Raw genomic sequence first — 22792 nt, 5'->3', positions numbered from 1 at the left:
GGAAAGAAAGAGGATAAGAAACTTGGATTTTTTCTTTTAAGGAATCTAAACTATCAAAACCCTAGTCATCTTTCTCATCACTCAAATGGGTAAAGAAATGAGAATTCTTTTCTTATTTCCAAGTTAATAAAAAATGAATTGGGGCAATGTCAAAATTAAGCACCTTTGTTGAGAAGGTCAGAGCCTGGTATAATTCAGATCCTTATGTTTCTGGGAGAGTTAAGAATCTTGGGATGGGTGGAGAATAAGAAACTGAGCTCAGTCTTCCTCAATGATTCTATATCTCCTTGACTCCCTATCTTCACCTTTTAAAGCTACCACCAACGAAATCTCATTTTCTAGGAAAATTACTGTTATTTACTCTTAGCTCCCATAGGCCAAAGATAATGAGGAATTAAGATAGTTATGTTTCAAGCCTCAGGTATATTAGACTTATATCAAAAGTAACAATATTTGCATATGTACTATCCTTATCTATTTTAATTTTCTTTTATTCTAACTTTTCTAAACTCCAAACATACTTCTTGGATGTTATAAGTCTTCCTTTATTAAATCTACATGATCTTACATATAGGTATATGTTTATAGAAGGGGGGGCTGTTGCTATGGACTAAAGTTTCTAAAATCTTTGAAGGTTTTGGGGGAAAAAGTCTTTCTGAGTGCCACATACAGTTCCAGGTTTCTTCAATTTCAATAAATGGAGTAACCAAAAAAATGTGATAAAAAGTAAAAGACTTACTGCTTTGTGAATCCCTCCCCCCTGTTCTTTTACCTTCTGAAGGATTTCAGTCATGGCACCTGATGGAGCTAATTAGATTTCTTGCCTAGGAAGCAGACAGCTAGACCATGCCCTAGGCATGTGACCTCCTCAAGTGACTGCTTTTCTTCACTCATTTTTTTTTTCTGTAGCTAAGATGAGAATCCTCTAAATAAAAAGTTAGAGTAAAAAATGTTAGGAAAATGCCAATGAATATTAGTAAGATCACAGTGGGTATCCATCTAAACATTGACAGCCCATACCACAGAAATCAGCAGAGCCACACTTCTTGAATCTAGAATTTTAAGATAGAAGTGATAATATAGAAACAAAGAAACAAAACAAAATCTCACCTTTCTTCCAGTGATTGAGATATTATTATCCCAGTGACTACAATACTGTGCACAAATACCTAGAATGTTTGGGTAGCTCTCATGCACACACTTATTGCTAGGGAATAAATACAACCCAGAAATGTAATCATGAAACAATGTACCACTGTTGCCTTGCAATGTAAAAAATTCACCTTATAAAAGAAGCTTTAAAACACTGAAAAAAAGTTCTTGGGCTATTCCACTAGAGAACTTTTTTCCTTGCTGACAATTGTCCACTAATGAAAATGTTTTGATTCAGATCATTAAAGCACCAGAAAATTTATCATTTTAATATCATCAGTTCATGGCTTGCCTGACAGCTATTTTGTAGAAATGTAGTTATATCGTGTCTAAAGCAAGAAGTCTTATCTATTTTTTCAGAGTAATATTCTTTTTTTTGAATTGTTTACAATTTTTTTTACCTAATTTTCCTTCCCTCCCCCCAGCTCCCACAGAAGGCAGGCTGTTAAGTCTTTAAGTTGGTTCCATGATATACATTGATCTAAGCTGAATATAATGAGAGACATCACATTCAATTTGGATCAATGTACAACATGGAGACAATGTAAAAACTGACAAAATGCTTTCTGTGGGGGGTGGGGGGAGGGAAATAGTATTGGGGGGAAAATTGTAAAACTCAAAATAATAAAATCTTTAAAAACATGTAATTAGGGCAAATGAGAGATTCAAACAAAGTGCTGTCTGAACATTTGAAAAAATAAAGATCCCTTTCAATTAAAAAAAAGAATGTGATGAGAGAGAAATCATATCCTTAAGGAAGAAAAATAAAGTATTGTGCCTGATTGCTTCACTAATGGAACGAGCAAGTCCATCAAGGTTTATCATCACTCCCATGTTGCTGCTAGGCTGCACAATGTTCCTCTGGTTCTGCTCATCTCATTCAGCATCAGTCCATGTAAATCTTTCCAGGCTTCCCTGAATTCCTATCCCTCTTGGCTTCAAACAGAACAATAGTGTTCCATCACATACATATACCACATTTTGTTAAACCATTGCCCAATTGAAGGACATTTACTTAATTTCCAATTCTTTGCTACCACAGAGTTGCTATGCATATTTTTGTACAAGTGATGTTATTTAAACATTACTAAAATATTGTTCTTTAAGAGTAAACACAATACCCTCATGAAAAATAAAGCAAAAGAAAGAGAAAAGAAATGTGTTTCAGTCTGTGTTGTGATACCATCAGCTCTGTCTTGGATGGATCACAAAAGCTACTTCCATATTTTTCCACTGTTGCTGTTGCTGATTGTAATTCCCTTCACCCATTCCTCCTCACTACCATCTATTATATTTTCTCTCTCCTTTCACTCTGTCCCTCTTTTAAAATGTGCTGTAGGGTAGCTGAGTGGCACAGCAGACTGAGCACTCACTGGCCCTGGGACCAAGAGGCCCCGAGTCCACATACCACCCCTGAGACCCACCAGCTGGTCCTGTGGTCTCGGACAGGCCACCCAATCTAAGCCCCTTGCAAGAAGTAAAAAAGAAAATCTGTTATATCTGACTATTCTCTCCTATGATCTACCCTCTCCTCTGTCACCTACATCTCCCTTCCCCCTTTTTACTCTAGATGTCTATACCTTATTGAGTGTGTATGCTGTTTCCTCTCTAAGGCATTTCTGATAAGAATGAAGGTTCCCTCATTCGTCCTCCCTTTTCCCCCTTCCATATTATTGCAAAAGCTCATTGTCAAAACAAACAAAAAAATCTTTTAAACGAAGACTACAAGAAAAACGAAAGTTGGGCTCAGGCTATGATAGAGCTCAAAAATGATTTTTAAAATCAAGTAAAGGTGATAGAAGAAAAATTAGGAAAAGAAATGAGAGAGATGCAGGAAAAACATGAAAAAGAAGTCAACAGCTTAGGCAAAGAGATCCCAAAAATGCTGAAGAATATAACAAGTTAAAAACCAGCATAGGTCAAATAGATAAAACAGTTTAAAAAGTTGAGTAGAAGAATGCTTTAAAAAGCAAAACTGGCCAGATGGAAAAGGAGATAAGAAAGCTCTCTGGAAAATAAATCCTTAAGATGTAGAATAGAGCTAAAGGAAGCTGATGACATTACGAGAAGTCGAGACAAAATATTCCAACACCAAAACAATGAAAAATCAGATATGTGAAACATCTCATTGTAAAAACAACTGATCTTGAAAACAGATTCAGGAAAGATGATTTAAAAATTATTGGGATTCCTGAAAGTCATGACCAGGAGAAGAGCCTTGACCTCATTGTTAAAGAATTCCTACAGAAAAATTGCCCTGATATTGAGAAGCATAGGGCAAAAATAGAAATTGAGAGAATCCACCGATCTCCACCGGAAAGAGATACAGAAAAAATAAAAACAACCCCCAGGAATATTATATCCAAGTTCCAGAACTCCCAAGTTAAAGATAAAATATTACAATCAGCCAAAAGGACACAATTCAAATATTGTGGAGCTGCAGTCAGGATCACACAGGACTTAGCAGCAACTATATTAAGGTCTTGTAGGGCTTGGAATATAATATTCCATAAGGCAAAAGAGCTTGGAATACAACCAAGAATCAACTACTCATTTAAAGAAAAAAATTCTTAATCCAGAGTTCATTATTTTTGTTTTTAATATTTTAAAAGCTATTTAAAAATCATCCTATGAATTTTATGTTGTATTTAAAAATTATTCTGGGAGGAGATCCATAGACTTTAATTAGATGACTAGAGGAGTGCATCAGACAAGCACAACATCTAAGAACTCAGTCTGTAGAATCTACATGATCTCAAAATATAATTTTCTTTTTTGATATTGGGGGGACATTATGATTTCAATTGTGTATAACCTTTAGAGTGATTAAATTACCTCTATCAATAAGATCAGCCATTGATATGAGACTTAAAAAATATATCTAATATAGCATAAGGTTAAGTTACTTGTTTATCCTTTTACAATATATAGACTCTCTGAAAAGTTGGTTCAGAGTTAGAGTTCTTCACTCCAAGTAAGGTCTTTATCTAGTGGAACATCTCTTTTCTGCAAGTGGTATTACCCAGACATGGAAGAAAATTTGGTATGGCATGACCTCTTATAGATATATTTGCATGTTAGAAAAAAATGACTGAATTTTCATATTGATTTTGAAAACTTGTGTGATTTTATTTTAATGCAAAAAATCCACTTTATTAAACAATCAAATGATCCCTTTGCTAAATATTATATTTCTTGGAAAAACACAACATTGATTAATGGAATGACTGCAAGTGATATTTAATGTCAATCCCCCCCTTCATTATTTCATTTTTCATTGGAACAAAGAGATCATCACTTCCATTATCATTGATCACACGCTATCCTCTAAATAATATTTTCTAGAATTTTAGCAAAGACTTAACACAATTTGACCCTAATCTAGTATGAAGACTCTGGGTTAGGATAGGAATTAGATTGTGAAGAAAATATAGAAATCTTATAAAGGATACAAAGAAGTCCAATAGTAATAAATATTTTCCTGTTTGAATAGGTCCTTCAAAAAGAGTGTTTAAGGAAGTTATCTCCCCTGAAATCAAGAGTCCTTTTTTGCCTAAGAAATCTATACAGACATCAAACTTTTAGTTCTGCCTTGTGATTTTACTTCACTCCCAAATAAATACCCTTGTTTTCTAGAGAACTAATTCTCATTTTGTTGAATACTTCTTTCATCTCAAAGGCATGAAGCCTAAAGTTACTGCCTTTAAAGACTTGGATTTCTTCTGAAAGTACCATTAATTATTTTAATTTAAATTAATCATTTAAAATTAATAGTTGAATAACTTGAAATAAATATTTTGGATAGTAAGAAGAGCTGCATGATAATGATGTTTCTCCTTCATCCTCAAAAAAGACCATAATATCAGGGAGGAGATGCCATGACATACACATAAATTGGCGGTGAGTGAAGTGTTAAGAGACCAGCCTCATTTTGTCCTCGGGATCCATCTGGTCCAGTGGCTAGATAGGTATTGGGACAACTACAGCTAGCCCTGAATTCAAGTCAATCAGGGTTAAAGTGACGTATTCAAGGTCACACACTTTTTAAGAGTATGAGGTGGGATTTGACTTGAGGACCAGTGCTCTACCCACTGTGCCATCTAGCTGCCCACTAATAAACAACCCAATAGACAGACTGAAGATGCTTTTCTGCTAGCACTGGGAAGGGGAGGAATGAGAAAAATTTCAAGATTCACCTCCCAGACATCAACAGTAAAAGCAAACATGCCCTAAAGATAACTGTAGAGTTCAAGGGAATAACAAAAATCCAGTTCTTTTTCATTTATTTTTCTAGTATCTGTCTTTTTGTATTAGGGTTTTTGCCTCTGGTGTTCTTGGTGAAACAGTGAATAAGAATAACATTTGCTTTCAAAAGGGCTACTGGTTTGAGGAAATAAAAGTAACATTCTAGTACAATAGTAGCCTTCAAGTACTTGGAAGAGCAGGAGGTGATGAGAATAATGAGCAGAGGCTGCTTAAAACAGCATACCACCCTTCCATCAAATTATATATATATTGAAAAATTGATAAAGAATTTAAAATAAAGTTTACAAAACAGATCACAGAAATGTTTGGAAAATACGATTGAGGGAAAGATACACTAACATGTTTTGGAAAGAAAATGAACTAGAATATGAGACCTAGTTCAAAGTCTTCTTGGAATTAGCCACTGGACAAGTGGTCAAGAGATTTCATATAGCAGTAATGATATTAATTTAGAATCATTGGTTCAAGTGGGAATTCTATTATATTCTGTGTGAGCTTAACCAAAGCAGTTGTTCACTCTGGAACTGAGTCTTCTTACGTGATGAGTGAAAAATGGTATTCTGTGTTCCTTCCAATTAAAATATTCTACAGGTATAGAACTTAATATTATTTCCCACTGCAAATATATTTATTCATTTAATGTTTACCACAAAAATAATATGTATGAAAGAGACCAAATTTTTCCCCTTTAAGCATAGGAATTTTTTATGTCAATTTAGAGGTCAGTTAACTAACCTATTTATATGTTTCATCCCATTGTGATTTCATGTGTGTTTGTGTGTGTGTGTGTGTGTGTGTGTGTATAAAATTAGAGTTTTCTAGGAGTTTCTCAGAAAGCAAGGCAATTTCCTAAGCACACACATCCAGATCAAACTTGAACCCAGTTCTTTGTGATCAGAAGCTGCTCCCTGTGCTAAGTCAATCACCCTACCTTCATTCAGTCAATTTCTATGAGAGCAGAACAAAAGTACAAAAAGGACAAAAAGTTTTAACTAAATTCTACCATGGCCTAGGTGACCATCACAGAATTTCAGGTGGGAAGGAATAAGGTTGTGGACTGGAACAGTGAATGTACTGAAATAGAATATAGAAAATGAGAAATGTCATTCACTTTCCCTTCCACTTAGAGTATTTATTAGAAAGTGGCTACTAACACTAAGAAGTTCAAAGATTTTCCCAGTCATTTCAGAGGCAGGATCAAAACTTAGGATGATTTGCCTTTAAAATTGGTTTTTATTCCTTAATATCTTACTGCTTCCAACTGTAGTAGATGCTTAGTAAATGTTTAATCAACAATAAATATTGTTGATGTTCAATCATTTTTGTTGTGTCCAAATTTCAATGACCCCATTTAAATGTTCTTGATTTTATTTTTTTTTGACAAATGGTTTGCCATTTTCTTCACTTGTTTATTTTACACACTGAGGCAAACAGAATGAAATGATTTTTTGAAAGTTTCGCATAGCTAGAAAATGAGTATTCCTGGTTCTAAACTTGGTACTCTTGCCACTGCCCAAGTTGGCTTCTTCCATCATAATAGAATTATACAAGTGCAAATAATTACCCAGATTAGGGGTGGCTAGATGGTGCAGTGGATAGAGCACCGGCCCTAGAGTCAGGAGTACCTGATTTCAAACCCGGCCTCAGACACTTAATAATTACCTAGCTGTATGGCCTTGGGCAAGCCACTTAACCCAATTGCCTTTGCAAAAAGAAAATACCCTAAAAAAAGAAAAAAAAGGAATTACCCAGATCAGATGATTGTTGGTATTCTTTCCAATTACCTAATTTTGTGATTTAGCAATGCTTTGCTTATGTGATCCACTTTTTTTGTTTTTTACAAGTCAGTGGGGTTAAATGACTTGACCAAGGTCATACAGCTAGGTAATTATTAAGTGTCTGAGGTCAGATTTGAACTCAGGGACTCCTGAATCCAGGGCCAGTGCTTTATTCACAGTACCACCTAGCTGCCCTATGTGATCCACTTTTGTTCAGTTCTGGTCAGTGATTTTTTTTAAAGTAATATAAGAAACTATCTTGGACTGTGGGGATTCAAATCCAAAGGCGGCAGTTCCTATTCCAAGTGACATTTAAATTTGACCCATGTATGTGTGTGTATGCTAAGGCATACACACAAGATGCTTAATATCCTATATAAAAATACAATATCAGCACTAAGATATAGGTTAGAAACTGAATAAATGAATAGGCAATGTAAAAATATAGGCTAGGAAAGTCCAAGGAATTATGTATACTTTTGGAACTGAAAACATAATTGGAAAGACGATAATAGCAAACCCTCCATAAGATTTGAGGAATTCAACCCCCAACATGAACTACTGAGATAACTACCACATATGACAGTTTGAAGACCTTGGATAGTACAGAAATTTCACATGCTATTAGACAAACCATTGTTGTCTTAAATTTCTAAAAGGAAAGTGCACAATTTGCAAATTTTAGAATAATGAGCTTGAGAGTGGTTTAATTAAGACTTAAGGAATCATTTTTAAAATGGTTATTAAAAATTGAGAATATAATCCATTGATTATGAAGTTATAATGTCAAAACAATATCAATTCATGATAGACTCATAATTCTTTTGGATAGAGTTCCTAGACTGTCAACTCAGTAAAATACAAGAGATAAGTATATGTAAGTTTTAGCACAGTTCGCTTATACTGTTTAGACAAGTGGGGATATATTTGCCAGCATTTACATGAGTTTGTAATCTGAATGGTTAGATTCAAAATGATTCAATGACAACTTGAATCAAGGTCTTCTCTGTAGAGTTGGCATTCATATTTGACCCTAAATTGTTCATTGCTTTGTTTTGTTTTGTTTTTTTTCAATGAGGTGAATGAAAACAGAGATATGTTCTTTAAAAGATTATAGAGTACACAATAAGAAGCATATCCTTTGGAAATTCAAGGAAGCCTGAAAGGATTTGCATGACTGATGCTGAGCAAGATGAGCAGAACCAGAAAAAAAAATTGTACACCCTAACAGCAACATGGGGGTGATGATCAACCTTGATGGACTTGCTCATTCCATCAGTGCAATAATCAGGGACAATTTTGGGCTATCTGCAATAGAGAATGCCACCTGTATCCAGAGAAAGAATTGTGGAGTTTGAACAAAGATCAAAGACTATTATTACCTTCAATTTAGAAAAAAAATCCATTATCTTATGTAATTTTTGCCATCTCTTATACTTTATTTTTCTTCCTTAAGGATATGATTTCTCTCTCATCGCATTCAACTGAGATCAATGTATACCATGGAAACAATGAAAAGACTAACATATTGCCTTCTGTGGGGGGTAGGGAAGCAAGAATGAGGGGAAATTGTAAAACTAAAAATAAATAAAATCTTTCTTTATAAAAAGAAGCATATTCTTGAAAAATGGATGTATAGATGGGTGAGGTTAGCCACCCAGGTATTCAACCATTATTTATCATATGCACACAAATATTTACCCTCACAAATTTCTTCCCTATGACACACCCCACTTCCTTCTGAATCCTAAATGCAAAATTTCCTTCTCTGGTCCCACATAAATATTTTATTTGCTCTATTAAAATCTAAGATTGTCATTTTTTTTTTGCTTTCTCAATTTGTTAGCACAGGTTTCTTGGCATTAGACAAGTCTGAGTTCATTTATTCATTAAGGAGGTTCTTGATTGAGTTTAAATTAGAATAAATAATATCTCTGTAGTTCCCCAACCATAAGATTTTGTAATTCTTTGCTGAGATGTTGGGGTGTGGTTCAAAAGGGCAATTTCAAAATTGTGTCTTATCTGAAGGTTAGCTTTAATAGATGGTGCTGGAACAAGATGAGCAGACAATGCCATATTTTTTAAACATGGATGATGGGATTCACAAAGACACAAATATAGAGATTTTTCAATTCTTTGTATTTATAGCTATAAATTCTAGTTCAGTGGTGGAACTTAGCAGTTGTTCAATCAATGGTTCTTTAATGATAAATTCATAGTACAGATAGAAATTGATGAATTCAGAGAACAGAATGTGTGACAATAAATTGGGTGAAATAAAACTAAAAGAGTATGTTGTCACCAGGAATTTCACTAGAAGTTTTGGGGGGTTTGTTATTGTGTTTATTTGTTTTATAAGCAATGTGGAGTAAAGAATATTTTTGAGTGGGAAAGTAAATGGATGTAATGCAGTGGCAATGCACATAGAAAGAATATATAAAAATTATCAAAATAAAATTAACAGAATCTAGAACTATGATATGGGGGATGAAGGAGGAAAATTTCCTTGCTTTTAGTAAATGGGACTTTCATCAAGTAAAATTATCATGGAAGAATAGATGTTGATTTGTAAACTTGTTAAAAATTAATGTGATAGCAAGTCAGCCAAATAATTCAAGATGCCCAGTGGGTATCTGTAAGTGTATAAGGAGAAAAAGCATATAATTGCATATTCTCTAGGGAAAGTGTCTTCAAAAAAGGGATTATGATAGCAGTGAGACTGAGGGAGATAGTTAACATAGAGTAGCCCATAGAGAGGTGAAACATGAGTGTTGAGGTTGGAGACTTGTGGCATATATGGGGCATGAGAAAAACCAATGAAAACAAAGAAAGCCAGTGAAAAAGGAAGTGTCCGAGAATAAGATACAACATAGAGTATTGTTACAGAAGACAAATTAGAAAATAATATTACAGCAGAGGCAAGTCCCAATGTAAAATCCTATTTAGACTTAGAGGAGGATTTGGAATGAAAAAGGTTATTGTAACTGACAATGAATATTTCACTAGTTAAAATAAATAAATATCTGGGTACTAAAGGGTTTAATAGCCTCCAACTTCTTTGTTAGAAAACTTTATCAAGAAAGCATATTAAATAATCCAGAAGGTCAAACTAATCTGGCTTGGACCTTATTTAATTGAGCCCAAGATTTATCCCAACAGACATAAGGGACAAAATGGCTCTTGGTGGGAGGGGGAAATACTTCTGAGTTCTAAGTCAGGCTACTCTATTTTAATAAATCATTTTTCTGTGTAGATATATCACCTACTATGAGTAGGACAATGCTTGAAGCATTGTGACAGAACTCTCAGCCATGACAACTGTTATCACAGAAGCTAAAGCAGAGTTGGAGATAAAGTATAAATGTATAAATACCTGAAATTTTAAATAACAAAATCATCTCCCTTCGTTGTGTAAAGAATACACATACATGTGTGGCAGTAATCTTCATGGAACTCATCTACAATATATACACTTTATATGAATTTTATCAAAGAAGAATTTCCTAGAACTGAGAGTTCTTTTGCTAATGGAGCTGGGCAACTTTATATCTGCATCAGGACTTACTACATTATTTCTCCTGACTCCAAAACCGGGTCTCCATCTATCACGTTACATCTGTCTGCTCCTTATTCACTCATTAATTTATCTAGCTATATACCCATACATACATGTTGATAATCACACATGATATAATAGAGCTCACATAAACCCCATTAATTTTTTTTTAATTAGACAAGGATCATAAGGAATTCTACTATGTTAGAAGACTTTGGGTACTTAGGTTGTGATTTTATCCTTATTTCCCCAAAGTAACTGCCATCTTTCTCATTCCAGTTGGACAGTGTCACCTCCCTAATCCAAGCTGCCAAGAACCTGATGAATGCTGTGGTCCACACTGTGAAAATGTCCTATATTGCCTCCACCAAGATCATCAGGATCCAGAGTTCTACAGGCCCCCGACATCCTGTCGTCATGTGGAGGATGAAGGCTCCTGCCAAAAAGCCACTGATTAAGCGAGAGAAGCCAGAGGAGGTTTTTGCAGCAGTGAGAAGGGGCTCTGCTAAGAAGCAAATCCACCCCATCCGAGTCATGAGTGAATTCAGAGGGAGACAAGTCTACTAGGCTGGTTACTCAACCGCCACTAATCCACATTCAGAGCCCTGCTCAATTCACTCTTATTTCCCACTAGTGCAGTTCCTTAAATTCACTAATAATTGAACAAATAATATAGGAAATATAGTGCTAAGTGTACAACTCTAAGCAGCATGGATTCACTCCATACTTTGTGTTTGATTAACCAAAAAGGAAAAAACCATAATTATTGATTCCATTCCCCTTTCACACTCCCAAGGACAATCTTCTATTTCTCCCCACCCCCACAACTCCCCCAAAAGGAGGTTCAATTGAATTCTATTTTCATGCATGTCAATAAAAGTAACAATCTTGGATTTTAATGGAAAAAACAATCTACAAATACTTAGTAAGTGCCTACTGTATGCCAAGAATTGTGTTAAATTCCAGGGACACCCATCAAACAAGCAATTCTATCAAGAGAGCTTTTGGTGGTGTTTCTTGCTCCCAATAATAGTATGTGACATAACCTGCCAATGACCTGAAAGACTAATAAGAAAATATCTAACTCTTTCATCTATTTAACTTTCCCCCTATATCATAACTCCCAGACATGACTTGGAAGTCATGCTTTGCCAAGACATAATCATGAAGGGGAGACTCTGCAATAGTCCAGCTTTTAACAAAACTGTGGCATCCATAGAAACCCTACCAAGCTTTAGTGGCTAAACTACTTGCTGATTTCAGAAGTTCAGTTCTTGATAGTTGAAGTATTTTTCATTTATCAATGAAGTGCCTTTTAACCCTGGACCTTTTCTGATGAGGGTTCTGATGGCAATTAGCTAATGAACAGGTCCTTTGCTTCTGCAGCCTCGTAATATGAAATTCTGATCATAGAAGTACAGAAAAGCACTTACTGAATGATTGGATCATCATCCATTTAGGGAATCAGGACAGTAGAGTAGGTCAAAAAGCAGGTTATAATACACAAATTTCTCTCTATAAATCTGAAATACTTCTACTTCTATCAATCTGTAGCTGTTATAAAAAGAGGGGATATTGACTTGAATACCTCTGGACATTTAGGGAATAAAAAAGCCAATGTGGTGTATTGATCCATTGAATATCAAAGTCAAGTTTATAATAATGATGCTGTACTGATTTTGAGAACCTTCTTTTAATTCATGTCTTTGCAAACTTATCTAATACCAGTTCCTATTGTTGGACCCTATTTAAACATAGAGTTGCTTATTAAAAAACACACATTTGAGTACACTGCTGTTTTCTGACAATGCTCACTTCAACACCCGACTTTTAAAATGACCTTTGCCTAGTTAAAACAGTATTATCTCAGCTCAATCCTCAATCGTCCTTCAAAGGTTATGTGGGATACTGAATTGAAAAAACACAAGTCAATGAAGACAGGGAGTTGAATCCCACCTGAACAGTAACTGGCAAGCCATAAAATCTCACATAGCCTTAATTACCTCATCTTTAAATGGGGTAATAACAGCTATGATACTTTCAACCTTCAACCCAGATTGGTCTTGGAAATCAAATGAGATAGTTCAGATGAGTTTGTAGACATTGAAGGAATCAAAGATTATGTGGTGCTAGGGAAGGCTGTTAGACTCAGAAGAGATCAAAGTTGGAATCCTATCCCTGATAGTTTATAAACAAAACAACGAATCTCTCTCAACCTTAACTTCTTTATCTATAAAATAGGGCAATAAATAATGTCTCTAATAACTAGCATCCTGGGTTGTTGTGAGGATCACCTGATATAATGCATGGAAAATGTTTTGCAAACATTAAAGGGCTAAATAAATCATTGCTATCAGTTGTGTTATTGCTACTAATACCTTACTTATGTCTGCTGAACATTCCTCATTATGTTCAATCAGAAAGGTTTCAACCCCCGAGCTCCCTTTTTACATTTTTTTTTTAGGATTTTGAAAGGCAAATGGGGTTAAGTGGCTTGCCCAAGGTCACACAGCTAGGCAATTATTAAATGTCTGAGACCGGATTTGCACTCAGGTCCTCCTGACTCCAGGGCTGGTGCTCTATCCACTGTGACACCTAGCTGCCCCTCCCTTTTTACATCTTCATGTTAGATTCTTATTTTTCTTAACTAAGTTTTATAGCCTTGGAGTTCTACTTCACATTAACTTGAAGGCAATAGAGCTAAATTGAAGAAGGATCACACCTTTCCTATTGTTTCCTGACTTTCAGAGACCATTTTTTCCAATATGTTTTAGACAGAAAATAAAATTAACCAAAAAGAAACACATTTACACATCCTATTGTTAGAGGGAAGAATTAGATGAAGTGTTCATAGGATATTAGTTCAAAATCCTGGCTTTACCATGTTAACCCTGTGCAACCTTGGGAAAAGTTAATCCTTCTAAATGTCAGATTCTTATCCATAAAATGAAGGGGTTGAACTAGATAATCTCTAAAAACTTTCCTGCTCAAAATCTATGTTCTAGTGTGGCCAGAGAAGGAGGGTGCGTATCAGAGTGGATAGAAATATCTATGTCAGGAACTTGAGGGGAGTCAAGATTCAATTTTGTCATACAGTAGCTTTGTGATCCTTGGAAAATTATTTAACACACCATATTCTAAAGAAGTCTTTAGCACTATAAATTAGAAAAATTTCAATCTATAGAATGAGTTTACTCTTATAGAAATTTAAAGAATATCAAAGAATAGGTGCAATCACTCTCCCTTTGTGGATAAAAATGATTTCCCTGGTATTTTTACCTCAAGAGTAAAACAAAAAAATTATTTTTGTGAGTAAAGGTATGGGAAAAAGGTAAAGTGTATTAATGCTGTATGGTTTTAATAAGGAACAACTCATTGTATATAAAAGAAGTCCATTTGACAATACTATGTTACTTGATTTCCATGCTTAAATCTCCCCAAAAAAGGCAATAATTACAGTGCTTCAGTTCTTCATCTCTCTGGAGTTAGATTCTGGTCATAGTATTGTGATCCTTGGCTGGATCCATGCTTAATAAGTAAAGGAGAACTACAATGATTCATATATATATATATATATATATATATATTATATATATATATATGACATTTCTTTGGGTAACATATAAATATTGCCATCACTTCCCACTCAGTAAGTCAAAATTCCAGTCCTCTTTGAAAAAAAAATTACAATCACAAAATCTGAGTCAAACAAGATCTTAAAATTTACATAATCTAACAAGAAATATCTAATTGATTAAAAATTTGCTTTGCATTTAACCTTATAATCATTCACTTTGTTATGAAACATGTTGATGAGAGTAAACTAGAAAGATTCCCTCAAAAGGAGATATATGATTCTTGATTTGCTAACTGGAATTAAATAGACTCTAATTTCTCAGCTAAATCATTCTGATTAGAATATCCTTATTACACATTAGCAGTATAGAATTTCATAGTGGAAGGGGTGCTAGAATTTAATCATTCTGAAACCTATGGGAATCTACTGCTTGTCCTGCTTGGAGAAAGTCACCTATGCTCCCTGAACTAGTTTTTTCATTCATAGGAGAGGGTTGGATTAGATGGATTTTTATTGTCCCTACATCTCTCAACCTGTAATAGGATTTTTTTTTGATAAACATGCCACCAAAATAACATCAAAATAAAATATCAAGTTAGGATAGAAATATTGTTAAACTTTGCTTTAAAGAAGAAAAGAAATAATTATTATTAATAAAGGTACTCAAATCTAAACAAAGAAGTTTAATTTATTATTTAGGAACTAGTTCATCAGGGACCTCATGCTTATTTCAGATACGAATTCAGAATCACAGTTTTCTTTCTGCTATAATGATATAGAAAACCTGAGCCTATATCATTGCTAAGTTATCAACTCAGCTTTAAAACTAATCTTTTGCCAGATATGTACTAATTTGTGTGTTTGGGGTTAGGGGGGAGTGGAGAGAGAGAAGAAAGAGAAATAGGGTCTCAAAGATAGCTTTTGTAATTATTCTAAGAACCAAAGTAATTGATCCCCTATTCCTTGAAGAGTCTGCAAACAGCCCCACCTACCCTTTCTTAATGAATCATGAACTGAAAGTATGGTGGGAAGAATTTGAACTCAGACCTGGATTTAAATTTCTGCTTTTAAACAATACATCTAGAGTTTAAATAAGTCATTTAAGTAATTTTATCGGATTCAGTCTTTTCTTTACAATGATATGGTTATACTAGAAGCCCTCTAAAATTCCTTTCACCTTTAAACCTCATGATACTGGGTTTTTTTAATTCACAAAATACCTTTTCTCAGTTACACACTGTCCAAGGTGCTAATAAGATGAATCCTTGTACAAAGCATCTTATTTGTATGACTAAAGATTAACTGTATCTATTTGTGTTCCTATGGTCCCTTAGGCTTCATGTGGGCACAAATAAAAAATAAAAAGATACTTTTCATTTCCTTTTCCTTCAGGATAAGTGCTGAAGAGGCATAAATGATTTTGGCAGCTCCCATTTCCTATTCCATTACTTGTGTCTTTTTATAGTCTTTTCCAGGGAATCTCAAGTCCCATTCTCAATTTGGTCTTCTTTCCCACTTGTATACCCTTTAGGACAATGGGAAATGCACATTATACGAAGTGTCAGCTCCAGCTGGATTGGATGGAAGCTAAGAGGATGATTATTCTGACTGAAAACATCCAATTTTCTCCAGTCTGTAGAGCTTTCCAAATTCTGTCATCATGAGCCAGATAGAAAAAGAAACTCTACAACTCTTTGGATGTGCCTGGAATTACTTCTCTCTTGAACAAGGCCTTCCTGTTTTGAAAATCTTTCTTGGCATTGTATGATTTACTCCTCCCCCCCCTTATTTCTGCTTAATTATTTGATTTTAAATATCTGTAGCACTTTTAAAGTTTTCTTTCAGTAGTTATCCCCATAGATCAAGAATATGTCATAAGCATTTATCTGACTCTCTCTCTCTCTCTCTCTCATCTCTCTCATACCATACACACACATACCACATACACACACAATGATTACATTCCCCTAGTGCTTGTCAAATCTGCATTTCAACTTGATTCGTATCCAATCACTTAAGCTGGTAAAATAGGCTCATGCACTGAAAGGTCATCTAGGAAGGGCATTCTTCTGTGGGCAAAGTTTTCAAAGAATTTCAGGTGAAACACCAAGAAAAATGACTAAAATAACAACAACCATAATAATGACCACAGAATGAACAAGTATCACAGCAACCACCAAATAGAAACAAATCCTTTTCAATCAGGGACTAACTGTCCTCAGTTTGATATGCCTGCTTTTAGTTCAATTTAGCAATTATTAATTATTGTAATTCTATATTATTCTCTAAGTAACACTTAGTTGATTAAAAAAATCAAAAAAGTTTACCTACATCCAAAAAAATCCCACTCCATTAACTATAGTGGTTTCCCTTTCATTGGTTATATTTAATCACAATCTATATGACTAATCAATGATATTTTAGAAGGAATTCCTGATCAGATGTATCTTGATTAGTTTCCTTTCCTATAAATCAAATGAGATTATGCAACAAAAATAGTATAACTTTTCCTCTTTAAAATGGAATAATAATATTATTACTATTCTTATCCAAAGCACAAGGATAGTGCAGTGCTTACAGTGGAGAAGTGGTAGGAAAAACTGCCAGGTTTACAGTTAGTAGACCTGACCCTGGGGTGAAAACGTTCCAGGTTAGATGAGCTAAATCCCATTTAGCACATATTTATTAAACATTATTAAGAACTTGTCAATTATTTATTATACCAAAACTCTGTGCTAAACCAGGTAGATATCAAGACCACATTGAAATCTATCAGTTCACTTTTCAAATGACTAAAATTGTGTGCCAGAGGATTTGTGATCTGCCCAAATTCAGAAAGTCAATAAACTATAATTTCAACCCAATTCCCAATTCAAAAATCTCTGCCTTTTGCCTATATCAATTTCAAATTCTAGTTCTTCCACTTATTCATATGGCAACTTCTTTGGGCCTTAGTTTCCTCATTTACGTAAAGAAGCGTTTGGATTAAAAGACTCTAAGGTCTCTTTCACCTTTATTTTTTTCCCCCACCAATACATACTTAAGTAGGGACTATGGATCAGAAAGTCAAATACGTTTGTGTTCATAGTGAAGAAGTCATTTTAGATATATATGGACATAAACAATCTCATAGTCTAAACTTTTTAGCCATTCTGTACTGCAGTCACATCTTCCAATACAACTATTTTTCCAGTGGGATTTAAATGCGAACCTAAGCAATCAACTTGTAAAATAATGTTTTCCTTAGTCTTTTTCACAAACATTGTCTTCTACAGTTTCTTAAATTGCAATCCCTTTGGATTCAAATGACAGTATATCTGCCATTCACATTTTCCCCCTTGATAACAAGTCCTTGAAAACAATAGGAGACATGCTGTAACTAATTTAATGCCTAACAGTTGAGGGTAGGGGGATTGAAGTAAAATTTGGCTGGGTAAGTCAAATAATTAAATATGAATTAAAATCTGCAATGAAATATTTCCAGATGGTACAATTCCAAGTTTTATTCATTTTGTCTTTTCCTCATGCCTCTATAAATGATTACACTTTATTTTGGATACCTTGTTTTGAGCCACAAGGGTCTGAAACTCAAACTTACTGATATTTCTAGAGAGGCAGAAAGCATTGCAGTCATAGAAATGGAGTAGATTTTAATCTTCAACAGAATTCGCAGAAATAAAATTATTTAATGTAGAACCATCCCATATAGCACAACACCATCTTGAGAACTGGGAAGACAATTAACCAAAATTAACCCTAAATCTCTTTGTCCTTGGTCCCTACAGCAGGGAGTAGAACTGATTGAGGAGACCATTAAGGTAATAGAGCCATTCAGCTTCCACTGATGGCAGCTTCAGAAAAGAGCTCTTGTGAATCTTTCATTCATATTTATCATTCAATTTGATTTTATCAATCAATGACTAGAAATGATTTATCCAACAGTGGCAATATAAATTCCTTTAAACATTGCCAACATTTAATATTCTATTGAAATTATGCTTGTTTGAGATTCAGGACTCTAATACCATTAACAGATTTCCCAAATTCATTTCTATCAATAATCAAAAAGAAAAAACACATTGTTTCAGAATCTCCATCTATTCATCTGAGTTATTTTTAGCATATAATTCAGTACTTGCTTACATGTTACATAGGAATATAGAAAATACATTTTCCCCATAGTCATCTTTAATCATTCTATTTCAAAAATTAATTCACCACTTCCTTCATCCATGAATCTAGCTAATAAATCTGACTGTCCATAGCCACTTAGATATTCATCTATTGGCTTCTGGTATCTTCGTAGGGGGAGGGAATCTAAGGTTTCAGTCTTAGGAGAGCAGGTGTGAATAATGACCAAGTAGAGATGACATCATCATGGCATGGGAGCCAATTACCCTCTGACTGAAACAATGCTCCTGTGTTCCTAAGGCACTGCAAGATGCAAAATCATATATGGTGCAGATATTAAAATGGTGTAAAAAGAATGCTATATGAGACCAAGATGTAAAAAATCATGAAGTCATTACCAACTGATGGTATTGGGGAAACAACCATGAGAGAGATCCTAGATCTTTCTTTCTCCAGGTTCTATTCCCTCTCTTCTCCCACAATTATTTCTCCGTGAGCTTGATTGATAATTAACCTAGGTCACAGGTGTGAGCATGTTACTATTTATATTAAAACTAACAAAAGCAGTACTTGCCTTCAACTTCTGAATGATAGAGATTCATGATTCTTCACACAAGAGGGGAAAAATGTTTTTACCAACTCATCTTCCTCTGATTAAAATTCTTTTCAGAAACAACTCAGAGCTCATTTACTCTCTGAAGTCGGCCCTGAGATTCATAAGATTTAAGTAACTCTCCCCCCCACATGTCAGACTTTACCTGTTTCTCTCTTTATGTTTATCTCATTGGCTCTATTACATTGGGGAAAAAAGGTTGATATAAGAATAGACTTCCCTCATCTCCTTTTTTTGAAAGGTTTAATGAACTGGTAAGAAAGCACCATGCCACAATGGAGAATATTTTGGAGTTGTAATAAGGGAAAATTGAGTTAAAACTTTGATTCTGACTTTAAGCTGTGTGTCCTTAGCTAAATAATTTAACTTCATCATTCATTTCACTGAGAAATCCACCTCATCACTCAAAAGAAACTCTTATCTCTGAAGTTACCAACATGTGTTTATTGTCAAATATAGTGTCCCCTTTTCAATAATCTTTCTTTTCTGGGTGCATTTGACATTGTTGACAGCTTTTTTCATTCCTCCTCTGGGTTTTTATAATATTTTTCTTTTCTAGAACTTCTATCTATTTAATTACTACTCACTTTCCTCTGATTATTTATGTCATCATGCCCCATACTCTGAGTATCACCAAAGATTCTGTTCTAGGAACCTCCCTCCCCTTCATTTTCCCTCTTCTCCTCAACATTCTGTCTCAAACACAGCTTGCAAGTTTTTAATTATTATCTCTAGATCAATGATACATAGCTTTTTATATTTATACAATCTGCCTTTCCATTGAGTTTCAGATTTTTTTATCACCAATTTTCCATGAAGAATTTTAATAATAACTTTTCCAGAGACATATCAAACCCAACATTTAAAAAACACAACTCATTTTTCCTCACAAAAAACACTTTCTAATTTCCCTATATCTATCCCTATGTGATCAACATCAGATTCCCAGGCTTATAACCACGAATCTGCTTCACCCAATAGAGTGAATTTATCACCATATCTTGCCTTTTGTTTCTCCACATCATTGACAACTCTTTTTCTCCAACTATCACCTTATTTCAAACTCATCCATTTTTCCCCATGATATTCTATCTGCTTTCCTTGCCTTAAGTCTCCCCACACTCCCATCTAAATGGGATAAGGGCGTCAAAGGAATTCTCCTTAAGCACATTTATGTGTCCATATTCCCTACTGAATCTCTAGTCCCAATTGCTGTAAGAATTATGAAATCAGAGTTTAACTTTTAAATACCTTTACAACCTTCATCTAAATTCTTTTTTTTTGACTTTGTTGGACATTCCTTCCTATTCTATTCTCTAATCAAACCAAATATGCCTTCATTTTTTCCCTTACATAGACTCATATCTTAAATGCAAACCTTAGTACTGATTAGCCCCTGTATGTGAAATGCCTTCTTTATTTTCATCTCACTGAATACTTTTCTTTCTTCTATAAAATATATTCAGAAATATATCTTCCATTTAAAGTTTTCAGATGCTTTCAACTGCTATTATCTTTTTTTAAATTACTTTGATTTTTAAAATTTATTCCCTTCATATATTTCTATACATATTAATACTTGTACCTGTCTAACTGTTCAGAATGTAAGCCCTTTATGAATAAGGAGCACTCCATTCTTGTAACTCTAATAGCTAGCAATCTGCCTGTTATATACTTGAGTCTTACTAAATCCTTCTTGATTAATTTTTGAAGTCACAGAATTTTTAAAATTATTGGATGACTGATTTGGATTAGTCATTGGAGGTCTCACACCCAGATGTTTCCCTTTTATCCAGAACCTTTGCTTGTTCTAACTTTACCAATGCAACAGAAGAATGCTGGAGATAAAACATCCCCATATTTTCAATATGTTTTTTCATGCTACTTTTGAAAATGAGAGTCATGAATTGGTCTAAACTATTATTAGATGGATTATAACAAATTTACAGGTGTAGAATTAATGTCAAGAAAAAACGCAACATAATGGCCAGAGCTTTTCCAAAATAAAATGGGAACAGGATCTTATGACTTCAAAGGTCTTGAAAATCTATGTTCATTGAAGGACTTTGAGCAGACTCAAAAAAAAAAAATTCCTTCAGGTGTCAAAAAGAAGAAGTTTCTTTTCCCTCTCCAAATGTATTTTTTTCCTACATTCTTGTCTCTTCTATCACAAATTCTAACATAAACTCATGTATGGGTATCCATCCTTTTAGTCTTCTGAGTCACATTGCTTAATAAAAATTGTCAAGGGTTGAATGTGGAATTTAATTTTATAAATTCAATGTAACACATAATACCAATAAGTATAATAATAAAATGTAATAATGCCCTATGAAGGCTGCTTGTAGCCCTTGGGCCTCAGGTTGAACACAAAGAGAATAGGACCTATGAATAGGATCTATCTTTATATCACTACCTCTTAACAGAGTGGTTAATTCAGAGAAGGTGAATGACTTATTTGAATATGTTGACTTGAGTATAATTTGGGGTACTAAATCAGTTGGGGCATCTAGTTAGTAGGTTGGAGATTAGTAATATAAGAGTAATGTAAGACACAGCTCCATGTGGATATAAAGGAAATGACCAAAAAACCCCACATGTTGACATGTTGAATTTGCTTCATCAAATGTTGCTTGATGCCTATCATGGTTTCATTATATTAATTTCCAAAAATATTATATATTCTTATCCCAAAAAGCCATCCTCTATAAAAGTTTTAAATTTTTTTTTATGTTAGGAAAAACCATCAACCTATAACTCTTGTCTGACAGTATACAGAATATTCCACAACCACATCTCCCAATTCAGTAATGAACATGGGGATGGCATTTTGTAAACTTTCCCACTGGGTCACATTTAAATTCAGTACTTAAAAAGTATTTAAGTTTATTGCTACTTCTGCTGCCATTATTGAAATATGTATGCTTAAGGAAAAAAAGCTATACCATTTACCTAACAACAGAAAGGAAACTCAGGTCTTATCCAGTAAAACCAAATAATTCCCTAGGGACAAATATCATGTTTTACCATTTGCCTGGGCCTATTTGATCACTTTATTTGTTTACAGTTAGAAGAAGGGAAATAGAAAATTGGAGCTTTAATATAATGGAATACTTATCTATAGACAGGTAAATTAGACAAGTAAAAGTGAAAAAATGTAATGGATGTTATTACAAATAATACAAAAAATGAAAAATATAGAAATAGATGAATTATGTGTATATTATGGTAGTATGCAAAAAATTCAATGAGAATGACAAATTCCTGCTGGAAACTTAGAATAAGGATCCTAAAAACTGTTATGATATATTTAGTTAATTCAAAGTAAGCAAGGAGTAATTACTAAATTAAAAAATAATCAGGGGCAGCTAGGTGGCATAGTGGATAAAGCACCCGCCTTGGAGTCAGGAGTACCTGGGTTCAAATCCAGTCTCAGACACTTAATAATTACCTAGCTGTGTGGCCTTGGGCAAGCCACTTAACCCCATTTGCCTTGCAAAAACCTAAAAAAAACATAATCAAAGGAGGTGATGCTTAATATTGCTTCTAAGAGTCTTTTGTTTCAATGTCATCTTTATCATGATTAAGCTGTTTGATCAGAAAGGATTTTGCAGAAATGAATATATCTTTGGAAAAGATCAAATATAAATTTCCTACTTGTTTCATAAAATCTTTACATAAGATTAATTTTGAGAGATTTTTCTTTTATTAAGTGTTCA

At 34.1% G+C, this 22792-nt stretch overlaps 1 protein-coding gene across 1 annotated transcript in view; it reads left to right on the top strand.

The window, feature by feature from the left end:
• LOC141520654 (catenin alpha-3-like) overlaps positions 1-13304 on the top strand; it is a 155255-nt gene extending 141951 nt beyond the window's left edge. Inside the window, exon 4 of the mRNA XM_074232365.1 lies at positions 11032-13304. Within this exon, the coding sequence (XP_074088466.1) occupies positions 11032-11319 (288 nt within the window). The 3' untranslated portion in view covers positions 11320-13304. The remainder of the gene's footprint in view (positions 1-11031) is intronic.
• The last annotated feature ends 9488 nt before the right edge of the window (positions 13305-22792 follow it).

Source organism: Macrotis lagotis, chromosome 4 (assembly GCF_037893015.1).
Source record: "Macrotis lagotis isolate mMagLag1 chromosome 4, bilby.v1.9.chrom.fasta, whole genome shotgun sequence".
Classification (NCBI taxonomy): Eukaryota; Metazoa; Chordata; class Mammalia; order Peramelemorphia; family Peramelidae; genus Macrotis; species Macrotis lagotis.
This window is presented reverse-complemented; position numbering and strand designations above follow the sequence as displayed.